This window comes from Thalassophryne amazonica, chromosome 19 (genome assembly GCF_902500255.1).
Source record: "Thalassophryne amazonica chromosome 19, fThaAma1.1, whole genome shotgun sequence".
Classification (NCBI taxonomy): domain Eukaryota; kingdom Metazoa; phylum Chordata; class Actinopteri; order Batrachoidiformes; family Batrachoididae; genus Thalassophryne; species Thalassophryne amazonica.
In genome coordinates, this window is record NC_047121.1 from 66,889,143 (window position 1) to 66,910,075 (window position 20,933).

Genomic DNA, 20,933 nt, shown 5'->3' on the forward strand with positions numbered 1-20,933 from the left:
AATATCTGCACAGTTCTCTTTCAAACATTTGTTTCAGGATCTCACTATGGGAATGCTCTTCGGCCTCATCTTCAGAATCCTGTATTTTTTTTGCTGCAGCCAGTATTGGTTGACAGGTGTGACGCTCATGTTTATTTATGTATTTGTATAAAAAGGGCTAACAGCAACATTTGTCATTCAAACCCCTTTTCTTGCTTAAAGTCTTGCCCTGACTGACTGCTGATACCTGCACCTGGCTTAGCTGTCCATTCGAGTGAGGTAACACACCAGTCATCAGACATGAGATGCTGTGTCTGTAGCCTCCTCTTGCCATGCACTCCAAACTCTGAGAAGGTGTTAGCTGTCAGGACACATCTAACGTGAAGCTCTGCTCTAACAGTGTTGGCTACATTACTTGGTTTCCACACAGATTAGCCAAAAGTATTGGTGCCTGTCCTACTTTAGTCTGTGCTAGATCCTAGTTTAGCTGGCACTCACAGTCGTAATAGCTGTGGCTTTTCATTGGTAGCAATACTGAGTAACATAAGCACTAGTAACCATACTAGCTCCAACTCTCCAATCAAACAGCACAAGCACTCGTGACTGAGCTAGCTCTTCTTTTATTTGGCCATATTCCTTATTGCGGAGTAGCTAAACACTACTGACGGTACAAGCTAAATTGTGGCTCATTGGTTCCTTTGTTTATGTTAGCTACGCCAAGCTGTGGTGAAATGGGTTTCACCCTTGATCCAGTGTTTTCTTTGGCGTACACTCTGAGGGTTGGCTCTCACCGAGTGGTGGTTGCCATGTTTAGCAGTCAGTTGTGATATGAGCTTGTCTGTCAATATGGGAGTCTCCTCCTTCTCATCGTGACACCTAGTTCAAAAATAATTGAGCTTAACTGCTGATTTGCATTGCATTTGTCATGAACAAGCCTTATTTTATTTAGCACCATCCAGATTTATCTGAGTTGCCTTTAGTCTCTTTGACAGGTACTGAAAATTTCATGGAAAAATTCCGCACGGTTTCAGAGATGTGTACGAAATTTACCCCAAAAATAGCACTTTTTTCATAAATTTTCTGTGACATTGATATTTAGCATTATTATTTAAAGTTGAATGTTAAATAAATAACCTTGTATTTTGTCAGTTTGTTTGTGCTTCATACTAACCACAGTAATACATTTTTGTAAAGGTAGAAATGTCATTTCCTAGAAAAAAAACATCATGTTTCTAAAGCAAGGTAAAACTGTCACAAGCATAACGCTGAGAATAAGTCCTTGATTTATTTGTGTCAAAACTTTAGCTATATCTCCTACTCTGCTTCAGTAGAATAATTATATTACTTGTTCAATAATACCAGGAACTAATGGACAGAATTTCTTTGTTTCAGGCTTCTGCAGACTAAAGAAGATACCTCCAACTGTTGACACAAGCGTTACGCTCTAGCACATTATAGTATATATGCACTGATAATTTCTAGCAATGACTGAACCGAGACCAATAGAAATATTGAAACTCTGATATATAACCATACCTAAAATGATAACATTTCACAAAAAAGACCACTTTTAAATTTTGATGGTTATGTCACACTTTAGCTTCATTATTTTTGAACTAGGCCATAATAAAACACCAAAACAAATTTATGAAAGAACCTGAGGTTACTTATTCCGTTATGCTCATTCTGTGATGGCTGGTCAGGTTTCTTACTGGATCACCTTTTTTGTATGAATGAAGGAATAGGCGTGCTTGTCCTGAATGACAAGTGAAGTTCTGCCAGCCCTCTTGCCCCCCCCCCTTTTTTTTTTTTTTTTTTTTTACGTGTACTGGGTGGAGTAATGAGATGCACGGTAGGCTTGAGGATAATGCTGAGGGACGTTCTGCATAGTGAGATGCTTCCTCATTGATGTTATTAAAGAATGGGGGTGATGGAATAAGTAGCCACAAGTATTAGTCGATATGAATACTTGGTGTACAGAGAGAATTTATTGAAAATAAAGTTTTACATATATAATATGTTTCCCCTCTTATTTTTGCCTCTTCCAGGCTGTGAGGACATTATTGTGGAAAGCCTGTCTCTTGACTCTCTGGTCCCCATCCTGAAGTGGAGTTCTCAGCCGTACGGTTCCAAGTGGGTCCACAGGCAGGCAATGCACTTCCTCTGCGAGGAATTTAGTCAGGTTGTCTCCTCAGATGTTCTCGACGAGCTCAGCAAGGAGCACTTTCTTAGTGCCATCCAGTCAGACTACCTACAGGTAAAAAGTTCAAGGTTTTGTCGTCCACACTGTGAAGGCTGCAGTACTTATTCATTACTATCGACTTGACCTGTGTGATTTGTTTTGTTTTGGGAAAATAAATGAATGTATTCATGCAAACCAAACACAATCTCAGGCCTTTTTTTTTTTTTTCTCTCATTTTTGTACTTGCGCCATCCAACACAAAAACAAATTCTGAGCTTTGCTGACATTGTTGGAAAATGCTGCAATTTCACCTTATCACCCTGTTATCAGATAGCGTCTCCATTTAGTTCTATGCAACAATATCCAACCTTGTCCTGTTATTTCTTTTTCACATTATTGTCTCTCTTGTCTGACATCTTGCTGCTCTGTACTTTGTACTCTTTCACAGGCGAGTGAACAGGACATTCTGAAGTATGTTGTTAAATGGGGCGAGCAGCAGCTTATTAAGAGGATGGCAGACAGGGGTAAGATAATACACACTGTAATTATCTGCTGACCAGCCCCCACATTAAACCTATTACAAAAAGTAGCCAAACTTTGCCCAGGAAATGAAATCAGCAGGAAGTGGCTTCATGGTGTTCTCTGACTAAGATGTAGCTGCCTGTTGTGCACAGTGCCTTCAGTTGAACTTTGCTGAAGAAAGTGTTGAAAAATATCCTGCAGGTTGACTGAAAAGAATTAAATTTTAATCATTATTGTGTGATTATTTGGCTGCCCAGAGCCCAACCTGCTAAGTGGCACGGCCCACAGCGTGAACAAGAGAGGAGTTAAGAGGAGAGACCTGGATGTGGAAGAGCTAAAGGAGATCCTCTCTCCCCTGCTGCCTTTCATTCGTACTGAGCACATTTTACCTCCCAACAGCGACGTCCTCACTGATGCGGTCAGTCTTCCTTCACTGCTTCCTCAGATTTACATTTATATCCAATCACACTTCATAAACTGAGTCCTACCATTTTTTCACAGCTTAAACGGGGTTTAATCAGCACCCCTCCTTCAGACATGCTTCCCACAGCCGAGGGGGGGAAAGCAAACGCCTGGCTACGGCAGAAGAACGCTGGCATCTATGTGCGGCCCCGCCTCTTTTCTCCTTATGTGGAAGAGGCTAAGGTAAGTAAGTCCCTTCGGCTGCTCCCTTGTTTGCACTCGGGGTCGCCACAGCAAATCCAAGGTGGATCTGCATGTTGATTTGGCACAGGTTTTACGCCGGATGCCCTTCCTGACGCAACTCCACATTACATGGAGAAATGTGGCAGGGGTGGGATTTGAACCCAGAACCTTCCGAACTGAAACCAAGCACATTAACCACTTGGCCACCACCCCTGCTCTGGAAGAGGCTAAGGTACATTTGATTAATTGAACTTCAAGTAGCAGTCATCAGCTGATTACCTTTGTCCTCTGTAGCCATCGCCAGAGAGGGTAGATGTTCTACAAAGAGCTCGGGCTCACCATGAAGAGACTCGCCACAATTTATGATGCCGTTCTTAGCTCAGAAGTGCAAGAAGCCGCGCCTGGTTGTTGCTATGCATACTCGCCAGTTTTAGTAGCTGCGTCACTCATCTTGGCTGGAATTCATTTTCTGTCCATTTGTACACTTTCCTAATACCTCTCCATGAATATTTATGAGCATATCCACAGAGTTGAGAGAGCGATTATTAGATGAAGTGTCAATCAAGTGGAACTAATTTGCAGACATGCTCGAAGTCCTTGAGTTATACATACAACGTTGAAGTTGTGTTCCAACTTGCCGCCTTTTTCTGCCTGTTCTCAGTCTGTGCTCGATGAGATGATGGTGGAGCAGACGGACCTGGTGCGTTTACGACTAGTGCGCATGTCCAACGTCCCTGACACGCTCTACATGGTCAACAACGCTGTACCTCAGTGCTGTCACATGATCAACCACCAGCAAATAGTGGGCAGTGTGACCACGGCTCCATCGGTGGTGGCAAATGAAATTCCAGGTAAGATGGTGGCTGAGCAGCTACATGGTTTGGGGTTGTTGGTATGAAGTTGACAAGAACCTCAGGATGATTTTTGCAGCTCAATCCAGTTTTCATATGAATGTTTATTTAACGAAGTGCATGATGCCTATTTTGGTTTTGTCACCACTGTACAGACTTGCCCAGCTTGCAGGATCCATTTAGAAAAACTGGTAATGTGTGTTTTGTCTTTACTCATCTCACCTTTCAGTACCATCATTGTCAGTGGTAAAGGAGATGATTCAGAGGCTTCAGGAGCTGAGACACACGGAGCAAGTTCAGAGAGCTTATGCCCTAAACTGTGGCGACGGAGCCACCGTCAGTTATGAGCTGCAGCTGCGTGTGCTGCGGGAATTTGGTCTGGCAGACGGAGCCACTGAGCTACTGCAGGTCAGCTGGAAACACAGAGGCTGCCCCTGGAGAATACGAAGAGGAGTTCTTCTCCTAAAGTGACAGTCTTGTTTTAAAACACTCATTATTGTTATGGTATAAAGATGGAACATTTTAATGATCGGTTAATCCCTCACTTGAATTGTGAGGGAGCATCAACCGGTTCTTTTTGGGTATTGTTAAGAAATGATTCGATCCACCCACATCAATAGCCTTTTTGCTTAACGATTCCCTTATTGGTCCTCCAGAGCGGCCATTGTTTTTGAGGGTGTTTGTCGGGAAAATAATCATTTCTCTACATTGATTACAGACCCTGCAGCAGGTCTGCAATCAACCGTTTCTGCAGCGTGGCTTTGCTTTGAACCTTGAACCAATGAAGCAGTGCTTTGATCCGCTGCTTCGTTGGTTCATTGTTTCACTCCTCTTCAGAAGCGGCAACTCCGATTCTTAACCCCTCTCAAAGCCATTAAATTATGTCAATAGTGAGTCACTTTTGTGTGGATTAAAGTGACAAACTGGGACTCCTGTCTTGTTGCAAGAAAGAAACGAGAATCGTCCTCTGTTCCATTGCTCCAAACGCTGCGCCGGTCTCTGCTGAGTCGAGTCTGCTCAGAATTTAGAACTTCACAGCGAATCGCCATTTAAATCAAATGACACCTCTTTCCAAACGTTGTAATACAAACGATAAACTGCAATTAATCAAAATTTTTTTTTTTTTTTTTTTCCCCTCCAAAAATGAGACATCCTGCGCTGGTGTGCAGCAGCCCAAGACTGTGTGGCTGCAGACCTGCAGACTCCAGCAGCTCATACGTATGGAGAGACAGTCATGCCAATAATGTCTGAAAGGAAATGCTTTTGACAAAAACTACACATTTTGTTTATTTCTATTTATGTCCAGGGATCAAGGATCCAGTGACCAGTTTCATATTTATTTACTTTAAGACTCAATAAAATGTTGTTGACATAGAAAACCTGTAAAGCCTACTTTTTGTACACAGAAAATTCACAGGAGGTATTGATAAGTGGAATCGATATCGATAAAATGTTTATCAATACTCACCCCTAATCAGCTATAACATTTTGGGCATGTGGCGCATTTTTTTTGGGGGGTGCACGCTGCTGCATATATGTGCCTCAGTGTTGAAGACCCCAGCGGCTGGAGAAAGCCAGGGGGACGCACATGCTTTACCTGGGTGCAGCAGGATAGATGGTTACTTTTGAGAGGTGGGTATGGATCAGCTGTCTGGCATCCAGGACTTGGGGCAGTTCCATGGTGTGGTGGATGCAGCAACGCATGGCACCAGGCTTTTTCCAAAGCCTAGCCATGTGCCCGGTCAAGTGCACCGAGTGGATAGATGAGTCCATCTCCCCATTTTACACAGTACCTCAAACAATCATGTCAAGAATCATGTAACTCAACAAATTGGAAGGGCATATAATGGGGATGAACTCACATTTAGTGATATACGAGGTGTATTAGATAAGAAACCGACACTTTTTTTTAACTATATGGATTTGAATGACGTGCGATTACACCAATCATGCTTGAACCCTCGTGTGCATGCGTAAGTTTTTTCAGGCGTGTCGGTGACGTAATTTCCCTGTGGGCAGGCCTTGAGTGAGATGTGGTTCAGCCCTCTCGGCTGCATTCCTTTGTTTCACGCGCTGCTCGAGACGGCGCGTGTTGCTTTATCAAAATTTTTTCTGGACCTATGAGGAATATCTGAGTGGACACTATTCGAGAAATTTAGCTGGTTTTCGGTGAAAAGTTTAACGGCTGATGAGAGATTATAGAGTGTTTCTGTCGCTGTAAGGACTTCCCACGGAGCGGGACGTCGCTCAGCGCTTCCAGGCGCCGTCGTCGGCCTGTTTCGAGCTGAAAACATCCTAATTTAAGGCTTAATTCACCCAGGACATCGTGAGAGAACAGAGAAGATTCAGAAGAGGCCGGCATGAGGACTTTATGCGGACATTCCACTGTTTAAGGACATTTTTTAATGAAAGACGTGCGCGCAAATTCACCGAGTTGTTTCCATGACGACTCAGCGAATCTGTGTGCATTGCGACAGGAAAAACACCTCCGTGTTGAAAACCATTTGTAAAATTCAGGTGGCTTTTGATGGCTTTCAACAAGTGAGTAACTGAGAAATTGTTTAACAGCTTGGGCATGTTCCAACTTGCCCGTTAAGGTTTCCAACGGAGGTGTTTTTCCTGTCGCGACCCCCCGCGGTCGGGTCCGGCCCGACATGCGACTCTGCCCGCACGTTCTTTTATTACAAAATGTCCGTTAACAATGGAATGTCCGAATATACTCCTCATGCCGACTTCTGAAAGTTCTCTGTTCTCTGACGACTTACTGGGTCAACAGAGCCTGAAATGTGGAAGTTTTCAACTGAAACGGCGAGACGCTGCCGCCTCGAAGCGCAGATCGCCGTCAGGCGCCGTGGGCCGTCCTTAAAGCGACACTACCAGACCAAAATCTCTCATCAGCCGTTAAAATTTTTACCGAAAACCAGCTGAATTTATCGAATGGTGTCCACTCAGTTGTGCCTTACAGTTTTTGAAAAAATTTTGATCAAACAAAGCAGCAGTCTCTGAGCCATTCCTAAACAATGAAAAAAAGGACGAGAGGGTGGGCGACTCCTCACTCAAAGACTGCCCACAGGCGAATGACGTAACCGACAGGCGTGAAAAAACTCTCGCATGCCCACGAGGGTTCAAGCATGTCTGATGTAATCACACGTGATTCAAATCCATATGGTTTTTGAAAAAAATAATGTCGGATACTTTTCTAATAGACCTCGTATGATGTACAAGATCGGTCCAAAAAAAGATATAACTGCTGCTTGCTGGATGTGATTCTGGATTGATGATGCATTTGGACAAGTTTGGTTGTCAGTGAGAGATGGACCGTTTCTACACAGAACTTTACTAAAGCATGTAACTCTTCTGATTGTTTCACAGCAGTTCCATTCTAAAACTCAAATAATACAAACTCCACACAACACCAAAGAAAGGATTTTGTATGAATTTAGCCACAAAGAAAAGGTGCGCAGAGAGTCATCATTTCAGCACAAACATTTACTCAGAGGAGGTTATTTTCCTAATTGCATACCAGTCAAATGTGGTCCTGAGTACACACAACTCTGCAGAAAGGGTTTTGTATGAATGTAGCTCAAGCAGATCCTCCTTCCTTCTCTATCGACATATATGGTTTTGAAGTAGCACGTAGCTTGAAATGAGCTCGTCATTTTCTTTCATTTCAGAGCCTTGGTCTGGTGAGGACTTATTCTTTATGTTTTTCCTCTGTTTTTAGAACCCTTACAAGTTCTTCCCTGATGAACGGTTTGGAGATGAGAGTCCAATTCTGGCTCTGCGCCAGGTGGGTCGTTGCCGGGTTAACAGCAGTCCAGCCATGGATAGCATGTTCACAGAACTGGAAGGCATTGCGGGCTTTCACCCTCCTTTACCTCCTCCTCCACCCCCTTACCACCCTCCTGCTACACCCAGTCATACCCAACTCAAGGGCACCTGGCGACCTCGCGTGCCCATCCCAACTCCCACCCGCTCCTTCTCCTACCCGTGTAACCGCACTCTGATACAGCGCCATGCAGCCACCAAGCATGGCAGCTCGGACTACTCCTCTGCACCCAGGTCCCAGCCCCCCGACTGCACCAATCCACAAGCTATGGGCCGAGCTTTGCTTTCAGACCCGCAGGCGGTGAGTGTGTGTGTCTGTATGTTGCTTCCAAGTCTTCCAGAGGTTTTTGTCTGTGATAACGAGCATCTCATTTGCTGGGTAACACCATGCATTTCTCCTTGCAGATGAATCTAGAACCTGTTATGAGAGAGTTCATGCCAGACATTGCACTGGGTGTTTCAGTCATGTCCCTGAGGGAACAGCACATGGCAGAGATGGACAGGGACGGTCCTCACAGTCCCATGGGCCACCATCTACCACATGGACCCTGCCCCTCTGCCCGCCTCAGCCATAGCCATGGTCCTGGTCATGGCCACTCCTGTAAGAGACATGCTCCTGAACCCAAGCTGGAGGCTCAAGCAGAGTTTCCTGACCTGTATGACTTTTCCTGCCGACCTGCAACCCCGACCTCCACTCACCCTTTGCCCTCCTTTGCAGGACCAGATCTCTACAGCCACAGCTGTACCCCCTCTGGCTCTTATCCACCTCCATACATTTCTGATTCCCAATCCCAAGGACGGACAGGCCCAGACCCACTACGGCTGGATGTCCTCAGTATGAAGTCTCAGAGGCACGATGGAGTGCTTGCCAGCCCTTCCGGGGGCCAGCCTCGCATTGGGCACATCCTTAGGGGCCGAACAAATGAGACGGACCTGACTCACGGTTTAGGCCATTTGAGGTGTTCCAGTGGGAACATGGAGGGCTACGAGGACAGACTTACAGGTTCAAGAGATGCCTCTGAGGAGATGGTTGTAACAGCAGAATTATCAGGCCCGGGGCTCCTCCAGCAGTCTCACAGGAACAGTGTTGGCGAGGAGATTGCCAGAGACCGCAGGTCACCCAGCAAACCTGATTACCCTTATAAGAAATCTGCACTTTAATCCCATTTGGCAGACCAGGGGTTGAGTACAAAAAGGGAAAACATGGCGAGTGGACCTCCATTATAATTGTTGGCAAAACACTAAATATGCGCTTCTGTGTGCATGGTTTTGTTTTTTGTTTGTTTTTTAATAAGTGCAGGGGACAGGAGTAGTTAAGTTGCTATTTATAGGGTGTGTCCTTTTGTCCTACCTCTATCACACTGTGCTATCCATCACACAGTTTGGAAAGAGTAAAGTTGTAGGTTTGCTATTATCTCTTGAAGCCTGCTTAGTCCTGCTGGTTTAGAGGGATGGATTGATCCAAGTCTGGTTGTACCTCCACACCGTGTGAATCCTACTTAAGGATGTCCTACAACGTCAGATGTAGCTCAATTTTTTAATATATATATATAGTTAAAGACTTCATCGTTTACCTCCCCAGACATACAGGAAGAGGGTTTCTCTTAACACAAGTGAACAAATGCACACAATCTCAATTGTTGAGATTAAAATTGTGCAACTGTGGTTTTATTCTTTCCTCCCATGGCTTGTATTGCCATTTCTTCCCAAAGCATGCCTGCAGCAACCTACTGGACTAGTTTTCTGCTCCTGGCCCGGCGGTGCCGATGAGTAACAAGCCAACGCTTGGTCACACAAAACAGAAATTGGATCTGGCAGGAAGTAGGTCATCAGAGCTAGTCGTTCTCCAGTAACCTAGCGAGATGATTGTATCGAGTTTTAAACATCACAGCCGACGAGCTTCCTGCTTCCAGGCAGGAGCTGATGTCTTCAGATGAGACAAACAAGAATGGTTCATTATTTAGATGTGGTGGAAAAATACGGGGCATGACATGGCAACGGGTGAAAGTGCAGGAGCTCTGATCATTCTTTGATATACATACACGTGTTTTGGCAATCTCGGTACTGTACACTCCCATCTCTAGTCAGGCCTGTTTGTACATATCAGAGGTGAATATGAAGAGTTTTGGCACAGAGTGCAGCAGTCAGCGTGGTAGAACTTTTTTTCTTCTTCTTTACCCTCTCCCCTCCTATAGCATCAGAAAAAGCTAAAGCCTTAATCACTGCTTGAAATATTCAGACTTAGCTAGTTATTCAATTTAAGTATGATGTCATTAAATGGCTACATCTGCTAACTGTTAATCCGACTGTTCTGTTCGCTGTGGGTAACACTGAGGTATTGTGGCAGGTACAAAGTGGAATTCACTGAACTCAAAATGCTGAACCAGGTATATATGCATTGGGCCTCTGTATGTCACCAACCTGCAGCGTGTGAGGTTGCGTAGCTAATGTCGATACTGTTAAAGCGCCACAGCCGCCGGCGATCCCGTAAGTGCAGACAGAAGTCTGTCGCTGCCTACAGCTGTCACTCAACCTCTTAGTCAAATATGTTTGCACTGTAGGAGCCAATGGTTTGTAAGTGGACGAGAAAAAAAGAACAAATGAACTTTGAACAAAAGTTGGTGATTGCTAGCTCATATCTCCAATGGAAATTGTATATGTTCTTAAGTTTTTTTTTTATGGTTTTATTGCATTTTAGTGATCGTTGACTGTTTTTACTGTAGTGGACAACACTGTGTTCTTGTCTTCATCATGAAATCTCCCTAAGAATCTGTGGTTATAAAACAGTCTTATGTCTCAATCTGCTTTAAATGTTATGCATTTAAGGCAGATTGTTCAGTAACAGAGGCAGTGTGGATTGCCATGTTTTCTTTTTCCTAACCCCATGTTACCCTTTACTTTGAAAGTCACAAGAAAACATGGAGCATCTGAAGATATTGGCCGCTTCAGCAGCAGTGAAGTTGCCAAGCAGAAAAATCATTTTTCCATCGAGCTTGCTTCATGGGGAAAAAAATGCATAACTCCAGATTCCTCCCCATGTTCGTGTCGGGCAGTTGTTTGATTTTCCAGGACAAATGTTCCATTGAATAAAAGTCCTTGTTTTGCTCTTTGCTGTAGAGAAGTCAGTGCCTTTCCCTCGCCTGCGGCTGGGCTTTTATTGGAGAAGTGACTTTGTCTATGCAAGCTCTTTTCTACCAGCTTAACCAGCCTGCACTGAATAGTTATTTGAAATCTCATGTAGCTCGTTTTATGTACATAGTGTTATTTAGCACCTTTGAAACTGAACCACCTGAAAATGTGTGATTTGCTTGTGTTGAACTCTTAACAGGTACATTGTACTTGTATGGTCTAGAAAACATCTTTGTAGATTAATATGCATTTAGTTTCACTGAATCTATTTTTCTACAGTCACCACAAAAGGTGCATAACAGTGGTTAACTTGGCATCCTCAAAATAAACTGGTTTATGTATTTTAGTTGGTTGCAGATGGGTTGGTTTGTGCAAGAGGGACTACTATATAGTATTGTTTTTCCAAGCTTTTATTGATTGACAAAACATTGTTACTGTGTAAAGAGGCGAACATTCACCTTGGATAAATGACACGTTCCCACGCAGTATGCAAACTGGAATTATTCCACAACTGGGTAATGAAATTCTGATCCTGTGCAAGTAGGCTGGAACCACTAATTGTTCCAATTTACAAATGTTTTTATGTGTTCTAGAAAAATTAAACTATAAGCTTACAGCACTTAAAATAAAATTTCTAAGATTGCTAAGCAGCCACGACATGTTTAGAGTCTTGGTCAAACACAGCAAGTGTGCTGTGCCCTTCCAGAAATGGCTGTCAATCCCAGTTTTCATACTGTAGTCCATGAGCCAAGCCGGTTTTTGGTGTCTAAACAACCCTTGTAACCTAGCCTCAGTATATCGACATCTACAAATATGTATGATATCCATCACAGGGCTCAATGAAGCATTACACAGGAGTCAACATTCAAAAATGCTTTAATTACATTGAAAAGTACAGCACATTTGTCTGACCATGAAGATTCCAAAAACAGTTTGAACTATTTGAATGTTACGGGGTAAAATCACAAATGGTAAAGGTTTATTATACATTTGTACAGGGTCAAAAAAGTTGCTCCAGTTTTGATTAAAAAGAAAGTGAGGCAAGCTATTAATTGAGCTAATACAGTTTTAAATTTAGTTTGCATGCTCTATTTTGCAGTGTTCACATTATCATATAATCCAGTGTACAGTGGCCTTGTTTGAACATTACTTTGGAGACCAAGAACTGTCAAAATTATTACATTTATTAATGATATTGGTTCAACTAATAATTTTCCTCACTTTACCAAAATTGGAGCAACTTCAACTTTTGACTCTGTACAAACTGAAACTGACCTTTGTCCCCGTTCTTGCTATTTTTACCCCATAACATTCAGTCATCAATAGTCCAAACTATAACTTCTAGGGAATCCCTGTGATCAGACAGATGTGGTATACTTCAATATGATTGGGGCATTTTTAAATTTTGACCCTTGTGTGATCCCTTGACTCCTACTTGGCTTTTTAGCTGCCACCCTCAGATGGCTGTCCTGCATTTTCATGTAGGCCATGTCACACTGAGGTGTTGTTAGGCACCTTAAGTGATATTGATTAGGTCAAAAGTGGGTTTCAGGCTCATGAACTACTGCACGGTTGTTTGTTTGATGCTAACAGTCACATGGTCATCCAGTAGGCTGAAACAAAGGTAATCAACCTTTTTAAAGAGTAAAACCAATTCCTTCTTCTTGGAGACTATTGTGTAACATTTACATACAACTATTCCATTACAACATCCTCCACAATGAGTTTCAAAGATGGTAAAATTAATAAACAGTAAGTCCAAAAATCACATTAACTCATGAAAGTAACACAAAGGGATAACTGGAAGCAAGTACTGACGTCTTATGTCTGCATTCAAAGTAGGATGTTGGAATTTTCCACTTAACCAATTCTGACCTCAGTGTTCCAGCACCCATGACTCCAAAGTTAAGTGAGGCTGAACCAGCGCCAACAGCTAGAACTACACAAAATTATTCACACCTACACACAGCTGCCACATTAATAGGTACGTACATTCAAGATGTCTAAATTTGCAACATTCTAGCAACGTTTTACTGTAAAGCTCCAAGTTCCACTTTACTCAAATCTAAAGTAGGATGTTGCTTGTTGTCTGGATGGCAGCAAAAAAAAAAAAAAAAAAAAAGTGACCTTAATTTGACACAAAGTTGAACTTTTGAAAGATGTGACCTGTCCTTAAGCATCCTTGTTACTGGTATCCTGCAGTTATTCTGCGTCTCTTTCTGGACTGCAGCCCTTCAAAGAACTGGTAGATAGCTTCTGCTGTGACCACCTGATGGACAAAGAAATAAAAAATTTATACCAGAGTGTTGGAATAATACCACAGTACTGGTAAAGTACTGGTTGCAGTCTGTTTAGATTCAGAATATTTCTCACCTTTCTTTCGACAGCAAACTGATTTAAGAATGCGTAGAGCTCAGTCTTCATGTCGTTTAACTCTAAAGGAAGGCCACAGTTCACATCAAGTACTCTGATAAATTTCACTTAAAAAATTTTTTTTTTTAATATATATACATTGCATCCAGTCATTAAACAATCTGTCGTTTATCTTGATCCCACCCTGAACTTACGGTAAATTATCTCCAGCTGCTGCACATGATCCATTGAGCTCAACAGTGACATCAGCGGGTCCTCCCCAAACGGCTCTTCCATGCCTTGGTTCTCATAGGCCAGAACTGTGTCGGACTGATCCATGAGAAACTGTACCCCGGCCTCCACATAGGCCCTCTGTGCACACAGTGCAGAAACAATGTATTTGATTTGAGTTTAATCGGCAATAAAATTACATTAAAAATATGTAAAAAATAAAATACTGCCGACGATAACATAAGAAAGCTTCTGATGTGGATGCTTATTATTTAAATGTCTAATTTCATAACAAATAAAAAAAAAAAAATACATCACAAATAACGCTCGTGTCCATTTTTTGTCCTTTTCTCATTCAGGAAGTGTTCCTTGTAATTTGATTTAATTTCAAGTGGGCGTTTAACCAACTTTCTTTAAAAAATAGGGGGTAGGCTGATGCTTGGCCCTGGGCCCTCCAATGAGCAAATATGGTAACCAATTAGTCATAATCTCCAGATTAATAATAATCTTACTTACAGCCCAAGATTAATCTATTTTCAGTGTAGTCTGGAAAGCATTTTTTAAAAAGCAGCCACCTTTGTAGTGAACACTGGACTTTATATGCAGGTGTGCACATAACGGGTGCTCATGGATACAAAAAAAAGGCTTTCCTGCAGAATACACTCAGTCTTTTCTACTGTGAATCCTTCATTTTTTATGCACACAACCACCTGAGCCCCAGTTATGTGCACACTTGTTTATATGGATGAGTCAGCATAAATGTCACTGGATGTTCAGACAATTCCTTTTGCTTTTGTTTTATTTGTTAGTACATGTCCAAAGGGGAGAGAGAGAGACAGAGACACACACACACACACAGAGTCAGGCATCACTGATGTTTCTCCCTAATTTCAAAGCAACTCCAAAGACAAGCCAATTTACAATCATGCAGGACACATGAAGGCACCAAATGGCCGAGAAATTCATAAGCCAAGAATGTTTGGTGTCTATTTGATGATTAATGTGGAAAATGGCTTACATTAATCTCAACACTGTCTGTGGCTCAAACACCTGTAAAGTGGCTATTCGGTCCTTTATATCAGCGTGTGTTGCAGGCTGCAGTGGGTTTAAGTGACGCTCACCTTGCAGCTTATGCAGGTGCAGAGTTTGGATCTCCAGCTGTAAGGCCAGAACACAGCTCCTACCCGGGGTCTCTCCGGCCCCTTGGCCTGCAGCTCCTGCAGCCTGCACGACTCAACCGAGGCCTTCACAGGGTCACCTGTCATTTCACCATGAGTCCGTTTGCCAGAAGACCTGCTTTCATGCTCCTACAGTGCACATAATGGTAGAAGATGGCGAGGTTACTGCATGATACAGGATGGATGACATCTACATGCGGTGCTGCAGACTCGCCCAACTGTTGAGAGCACACAAGGCCATGACTGGCTGTTGAAAATCGCCAGTTTACAGTAAGCGTTCTTTGTGAAGCCTGGCGATAGTGGTCTACAGAGCAGGAGGCCCAGGGCTACATGGGTCATTTCTCCTGTAATTATCTAGAAGAGGGGAAAAAGCACAGTGACAGGAGGAGCCGGTCTCTGGATTCTATTGCTTGTTACTCACCAGCTCCACCTAGTGGCAGGATGACAAGAAGGTGCATGGGAATACTATGTCTCTCACCATACGTTATTATACAAAGATCCCCAAAATAAGAGATGGGCACTGGGTGGAAAAAGGACTAAATTTAAACACAACTCTAACGGCATTCTTTACAGGTAACAGCTTTAATTTGCTGATAGAGAGAATACAGGAGGCATAATCAAGCAAGATCAATCATGTCTTTTCTTATTTGCATCATTACACCTCTTTGGTGTAGATCTGTTAGCGGTTAGAGGCTAAAGTGATTGGACTGCATTGGGTCTCTGTGGCGTTAAGTATCACACTGTTTAGACCATGTGATCCACCATCAAGTTACAATTTCTGGAATTGTGTTAAATGTAGGCCAGACTGAGGGTGGAATTATGAAAGTGACACTCCCTCTGAAGACATCTGATACAAAACCCCTCAAATTTGCAGCCCTGTGGCATTGGTTTTAGTCCCATCCTAACAGTATGGATTTATTATTTAGTGTATCAAAATCTGTCTCCAAATATAAAGTGCATGTAAATGTGGACACAACTAAGTTTGGAATGCACCAAACACTGGGCAACCCCCCCCAAGCAATGACATCAAATAGCTTCTAAGATCTATATTGCAGAGACTGGGTTTTGACATATATATGTCGTTTTTTAACCAATTTAGAGTCACCAATTGACCAAACCCGCATATCTTTGGTAGTGGGAGGAAGCCGGAGCACCCAAAAGGAACCTGTGCAACAAGAGAACATGCAAACTCCACACAAAAAAGACCAGGTCAGATCTGGACCTAGGACCTTTTCATTGTGATGCAGCAGTGCCAAGCCACTGTGCTGTAATAACTTTGTAGGGTTTTATTGACAGCAAATGAAACCTGCCCACTTAGCAAATAAAATAATAAAAATGTAATGACACAAATAAAATGAGAAAATAGTGAGAAAATTTTGGAATTTTCTCACCTGCTTCTCCCCTTGGCTGGTGGAAGACTCTTCTTCACTGTCTTTATGACCGGAGCCACATTGTCCTTCTTCCTCCACATTAATGTCTACCTCCTCCTCTGGGCATTTAACTTTAGCAAAGAGAAAAACGAAATTAGATTTGGATTTTTAACCTCCAAATTTTTTTGCAGAGTGAGCAATCCAACTTCTCAGGAGAACAGGCTACCTGCAAAATGAGCCGCGTACGTCCACAAGTAAGGAGCTTTGTTCATGCAGGTCTCACAAACCATTTCCTGCAGCTCCTCGGAATCCACTACCATGCAGCCAAGGTGCTGCCAAACACAAAACAACCACAAATTACACCATAATGCCGGAATTAAAGACTGTGCCAAGAATCCTGTGCCTTTATGAGCATTACTGATGCTTACCCTGGAGTGAAACCAATCCTCACAAATGACGCACTGAATCATCTCATCGTTGGTCTAGTGGGAATTTTTTTTAAAAATGTTTGGTTATAAAGGTGTAACAGCAAAATATTTAGAAGTATCTGCCAAAATTATTAGAATTATAGGGGATGCAAGAGTGGCTGCAGAAAAAAGTCCTAGAAATACCTGATCTTCAGTGTCTGGATACGGCCGGTCACACGAGCAATAGGTGCCACGGAAATTGTGATTATAGCAGTTTTTTACATTTTCCTCATCTTTCATCTGTGAATATGAGAAAAAAAAACACAAAAAATTAGAGACCGTTTACAATATATGAAAGATAAATAATACAGGAAATGTTCTGTGATAACAGACTTACAGGAATGAGCTGGCACTGAAAACTGACAAACTTGGCGTTTCCACAATCACAACGGAAATTTCTACGTATGAAAAACAGGACGATGTGAAGATTTGAAAATGTGAGCAGTTTCTTTGTGAAACACACACTCAAATGTTTTACCTTTTGGTATACAGCTCAAATATATCATGTCCATCGTGGCACTTGTTGGCACAGGCCAGACAGATCCCAGCAGGTTCTGCAGCACTGGGTGTGCACGTGCTGCAGGCAAACACGGCCTGTCTCTTCACATAGCCCTAACAAAATTAATAACACACAGGAAGGACAAATCAGGTCAAGTTCCAGAGTGTGCACTGGTACCATCTTTTGCTGCATCTATTCCACCACAATCCCACCAGATATCCTGAATGACAACCACCCAGGCAAACAGCTGGTCCATCTATACCTCCCAAAAGTATGAGCCATCTATGAGGTGATACATGAGTGTCCCATTGGACTTGTCCAGTTGCTGAGGTCCTCCACACTGTATCATGCCCAAAGAACTGCGCCACAAAATGTAAGTAGGACACTTCATTATTTGCTTGACCAAAGACATGCAATCACTGCCTTTGGTCAAAGGTTAATGTCGAAGTCAAACAACCATACTATGGAGTTAAGTTTTATATTTGCAAATACAACATTATTTGCAAAGACCAATTTACAAGTTACAAATATGAAATTTGCATTTGTGGATATCTGAACACATTTGCAAATCAATGATTATTTGTAGGTCACCCTGCGTGCATTTACAAATATTGAGACAATTTTAACTCCATACCATACAGGAAGCACCAAAGACCCATAAAGAATAGACATTCATTCTACTGTAAAGATATTGGCATTGCCAATAACCTCTGTCCAGCAACTTCATGAATCCACAAGATCTTCCCAACCATCTGTTGATCTCAAGGCTGAAGATCCAAGAACACCGATGTAGAAGAAATAAATCCTGTACAGGCCCTCAGGCCCACTGACACCTATATTTATCCCTAGATATGGTGCCTTGAAGTGGACAAACAACTACAACTACCTCAGACAGGATGGCAGTCAGATACAGGTTACTTCCCTGGCCGAGGCCGGGACCCGTTTAAAGCTGGGTGAATTGGGACGACGCAGAAGTGTCTTTTGTCCAAGGAAACAGAGAGGTAATGTGATCTGCAATCAAACCCATGTCTACATATCGACGGTCAAAGCCGAGGTCTTTAGTAACATGGATACCAATGACATCTTTGCTGGTTGATTAAGTTATCAAAAGTAAATCAAATATATTTTAAATTTTAGTGTGTTGGTACGAATAAACGTGTCATTTGAACACCCTTTCCAGGTGCTGACCCCAAGTGATAGAGGTGGGCAGATTGATCCTAATATCGATACCAAACGCTGGTATTGATACTGAACGAGCCTCGTGTAAAAAGATTGATACTTAAGCTTTTTTTTCCTCTCCTGCACACAGCGCACGCAGATTCATCAAAGTCTACTCTGTCTGTAAGAACAGCGCTGCGCTGTGTCACACAACACGGAGCAGCGCACCCTTGTATTGTGGTTTGTCAGTCCTCTACCTCAGGAGATTTTATGTTGTGTTGAGTGATTTTTTTTTTAAACAATAATGTTGATTGTGATAATAAAGTATTTTGTTGTCACGTACGTTTGGAGAAATTCTATCCTAGGTCTTTTGGATCCTTTGGATCTATGAAGCTTAAATATGAGAAAGTATCAGTATCGATGTCGGCGATACTGGGCCTGTATTTACTGGGTATCGGATCAATACCAAAATCTCCGGTATCGCCCACCTCTACCAAATGAGTCAGTTTGGGTCAATCGTCGCACCTCCTTTCCCTGCATTCTTAAATTTCTGAGTATTTTTTTTCTACATAATTCACTATCTAAAGAAATAAGCAAAAACAGCAGTAGTCTTAATGTAAATTATCTGCGGGAAATCAGATATAATATTATACTCTGTAAAACGGCATTTGTGAAAAAGGAAAACAAAGGGCTGTGGCGCCAAAATCTTTTCTTACCCGGGAATAAGAGCAGTTATCTGGGTCGCTTCCCGCCAAAACACATAACGCTTCTCTGAGCTCGTCCTCATCAAACGACGCCGCACACTCATCCTGAGTCACTGCCATACTGGAAGAAGAGAATTAAACCGATATTGACAAAAAAAAAATTAAAAAATAAATACTATTGCGGGCGGGAGTTTGGACTGGAACGCGCGGAGGAAGTGACGTAAAATCTGGGTGGAGCCTCTACCAAGAAGGTCCCCTTTGTTTCTTCAATCAGTTCATTTTAATCAGTTAATCAAAACACGCAGTCTGGTTAGCATTGCAAAAAACGCAAACTGATTGAAATAAATTTGTTGCAGAGCCGCGCGTTGTATTAGATTTTGAACCAGATGCAGATTTGGGACATTTTTTTTTTATTCATATTTTAATGCCTCTCATATGTTTCCGCGTTATAAAAACAGTAATGTTTGATCTTTATATAGGCTCTATCAATGTTTTCTTCATTTTTAGAATTTGAATTTAATTAATACCAATATAGAATTTTGTATCTTTTCTACAAATACTATTTTAAAAGGAAATTATTATTATTATTATTATTATTATTATTGTTGTTGTTGTTGTTGTTGTTGTTACTAACAATCTACACATCCATCCTTTTATTCTGCATGTCTTGCTAGATTTTTTTTGATTTTTTTTTTTTATGTTTGTGAATAGAATATGCTTTGTTGTTTATTCTATTTTAGTCCAAGCTGTCAGTCCTGGAGATTATATTTGTCAGTAAAATAAGATTGTTCCCTAAATCCACAATCTGTACTTTGCTTACATTATAAGAAAAAAATCTTGAATATTCAGAAATAAGTATCCAAAAGTTAATAAGATTTTTCTTTTTCTTTTTGGAGGTCTCTTTCTGTTTTAAAATAAAATCTGCTGAAGAGTGTTGCAACAAATGTCCAGTAGGTGGCGATACGGTGACATTTGTTAAGATTAATAACGTGCACCACACGGGAGCAACAATAAACGTAGAGTAATAAATAACATTAAGAATAAATGCACTTAAAATAAGTAAATGTTAATAAGTAACACAGATGAAAATACACGTTTTTGGTGTTCAGTTGGAAGTTAAGTATTAGCACGAACAAATAGATGAAATAAGTTTATAATAACTAGTGACATTAAAACAAAGAACAAATATGTCACACTTATAAAGTATTTCACAAATAAATGTGACGCCTGTACAACGATGATATGAATAATATATGGAAATATATGTATAATATAATTATATTTATATATGGAAATATAAATATAACTCATATAGGAAAATATGTAAAATGCTAAATTACTGATTTGATTTGGAAAACAGTTTTAAAAAGAGGCTATTCAATTTCAATTTACAACGCTGCCTCAAGGCTATTACAATGAGTATTATAAAAAAGATAAATTTGATAATTGTTCAATATTCCATTTATATCTACAATATAGTGATGTCTTTATTGTAATAGATTTTAAATTGTGAATTTATAGATGTTTTAATGTTATTTTTTGTTTTAGTGTAGTCGCAAGTATATTAAAATAGTCTAATACAAATGTGTCAGAACATTATGTTGCTGTTATAATGTATAGTCTTTCTGAATTCCAAAGTTTCATAATTAAAATATATTAAATATATGCAGAAACCGAAGCTATGTGCATACACGCACAATTTTTGTTTAGTCACTACTTTCTATCAAATATAATCCATATAATTATAATGCAGTTGTATTTCACACAATGGCAGCACAGTGGATTAGTGGTTCGCACTGTTGTCTTACAGCAAGAAGGTTGTGGATTCGATTCCCACC

At 41.4% G+C, this 20,933-nt stretch overlaps 2 protein-coding genes across 4 annotated transcripts in view; one reads left to right on the forward strand and one right to left on the reverse strand.

Moving 5' to 3' along the window:
- The window catches only part of btbd7 (BTB (POZ) domain containing 7), a 70,809-nt gene extending 59,329 nt beyond the window's left edge, over nucleotides 1-11,480 (forward strand). For 2 of the 3 annotated variants that reach the window (XM_034195037.1, XM_034195036.1), the window contains 8 exons: nucleotides 2,028-2,236; nucleotides 2,610-2,685; nucleotides 2,941-3,101; nucleotides 3,185-3,328; nucleotides 3,990-4,179; nucleotides 4,409-4,587; nucleotides 7,904-8,308; nucleotides 8,413-11,480. In XM_034195037.1, coding sequence (XP_034050928.1) covers nucleotides 2,028-2,236; nucleotides 2,610-2,685; nucleotides 2,941-3,101; nucleotides 3,185-3,328; nucleotides 3,990-4,179; nucleotides 4,409-4,587; nucleotides 7,904-8,308; nucleotides 8,413-9,168 — 2,120 coding nt within the window. In that variant the 3' untranslated portion in view covers nucleotides 9,169-11,480. The remainder of the gene's footprint in view (nucleotides 1-2,027; nucleotides 2,237-2,609; nucleotides 2,686-2,940; nucleotides 3,102-3,184; nucleotides 3,329-3,989; nucleotides 4,180-4,408; nucleotides 4,588-7,903; nucleotides 8,309-8,412) is intronic. The other variant, XM_034195038.1, reaches the window with a different exon arrangement.
- Nucleotides 11,481-12,481: 1,001 nt separating this feature from the next.
- LOC117531854 (putative E3 ubiquitin-protein ligase UBR7) lies at nucleotides 12,482-19,311 on the reverse strand. The gene is made up of 11 exons (XM_034195043.1): nucleotides 19,108-19,311; nucleotides 17,213-17,346; nucleotides 17,072-17,132; nucleotides 16,879-16,974; nucleotides 16,696-16,749; nucleotides 16,494-16,599; nucleotides 16,289-16,398; nucleotides 14,841-15,026; nucleotides 13,704-13,860; nucleotides 13,510-13,571; nucleotides 12,482-13,405 (listed from the first exon to the last, which is right to left on the reverse strand). Exons 1-11 carry the CDS (start codon nucleotides 19,213-19,215, stop codon nucleotides 13,322-13,324), a joined length of 1,158 nt encoding a protein of 385 aa, XP_034050934.1. The 5' UTR covers nucleotides 19,216-19,311; the 3' UTR covers nucleotides 12,482-13,321.
- Between the last annotated feature and the right edge of the window lie 1,622 nt (nucleotides 19,312-20,933).

Excerpts from the sequence above, each read along its gene's own strand:
- LOC117531854 (XM_034195043.1), bottom strand. The coding sequence starts at position 19,215 with ATGGCAGTGACTCAGGATGAGTGTGCGGCGTCGTTTGATGAGGACGAG. Across the intron at positions 17,133-17,212 it reads TTTGAGCTGTATACCAAAAG|AAATTTCCGTTGTGATTGTG; the intron begins GTAAAACATTTG and ends TTTCATACGTAG. Across the intron at positions 16,600-16,695 it reads AGGATTGGTTTCACTCCAGG|CACCTTGGCTGCATGGTAGT; the intron begins GTAAGCATCAGT and ends TGTGTTTGGCAG.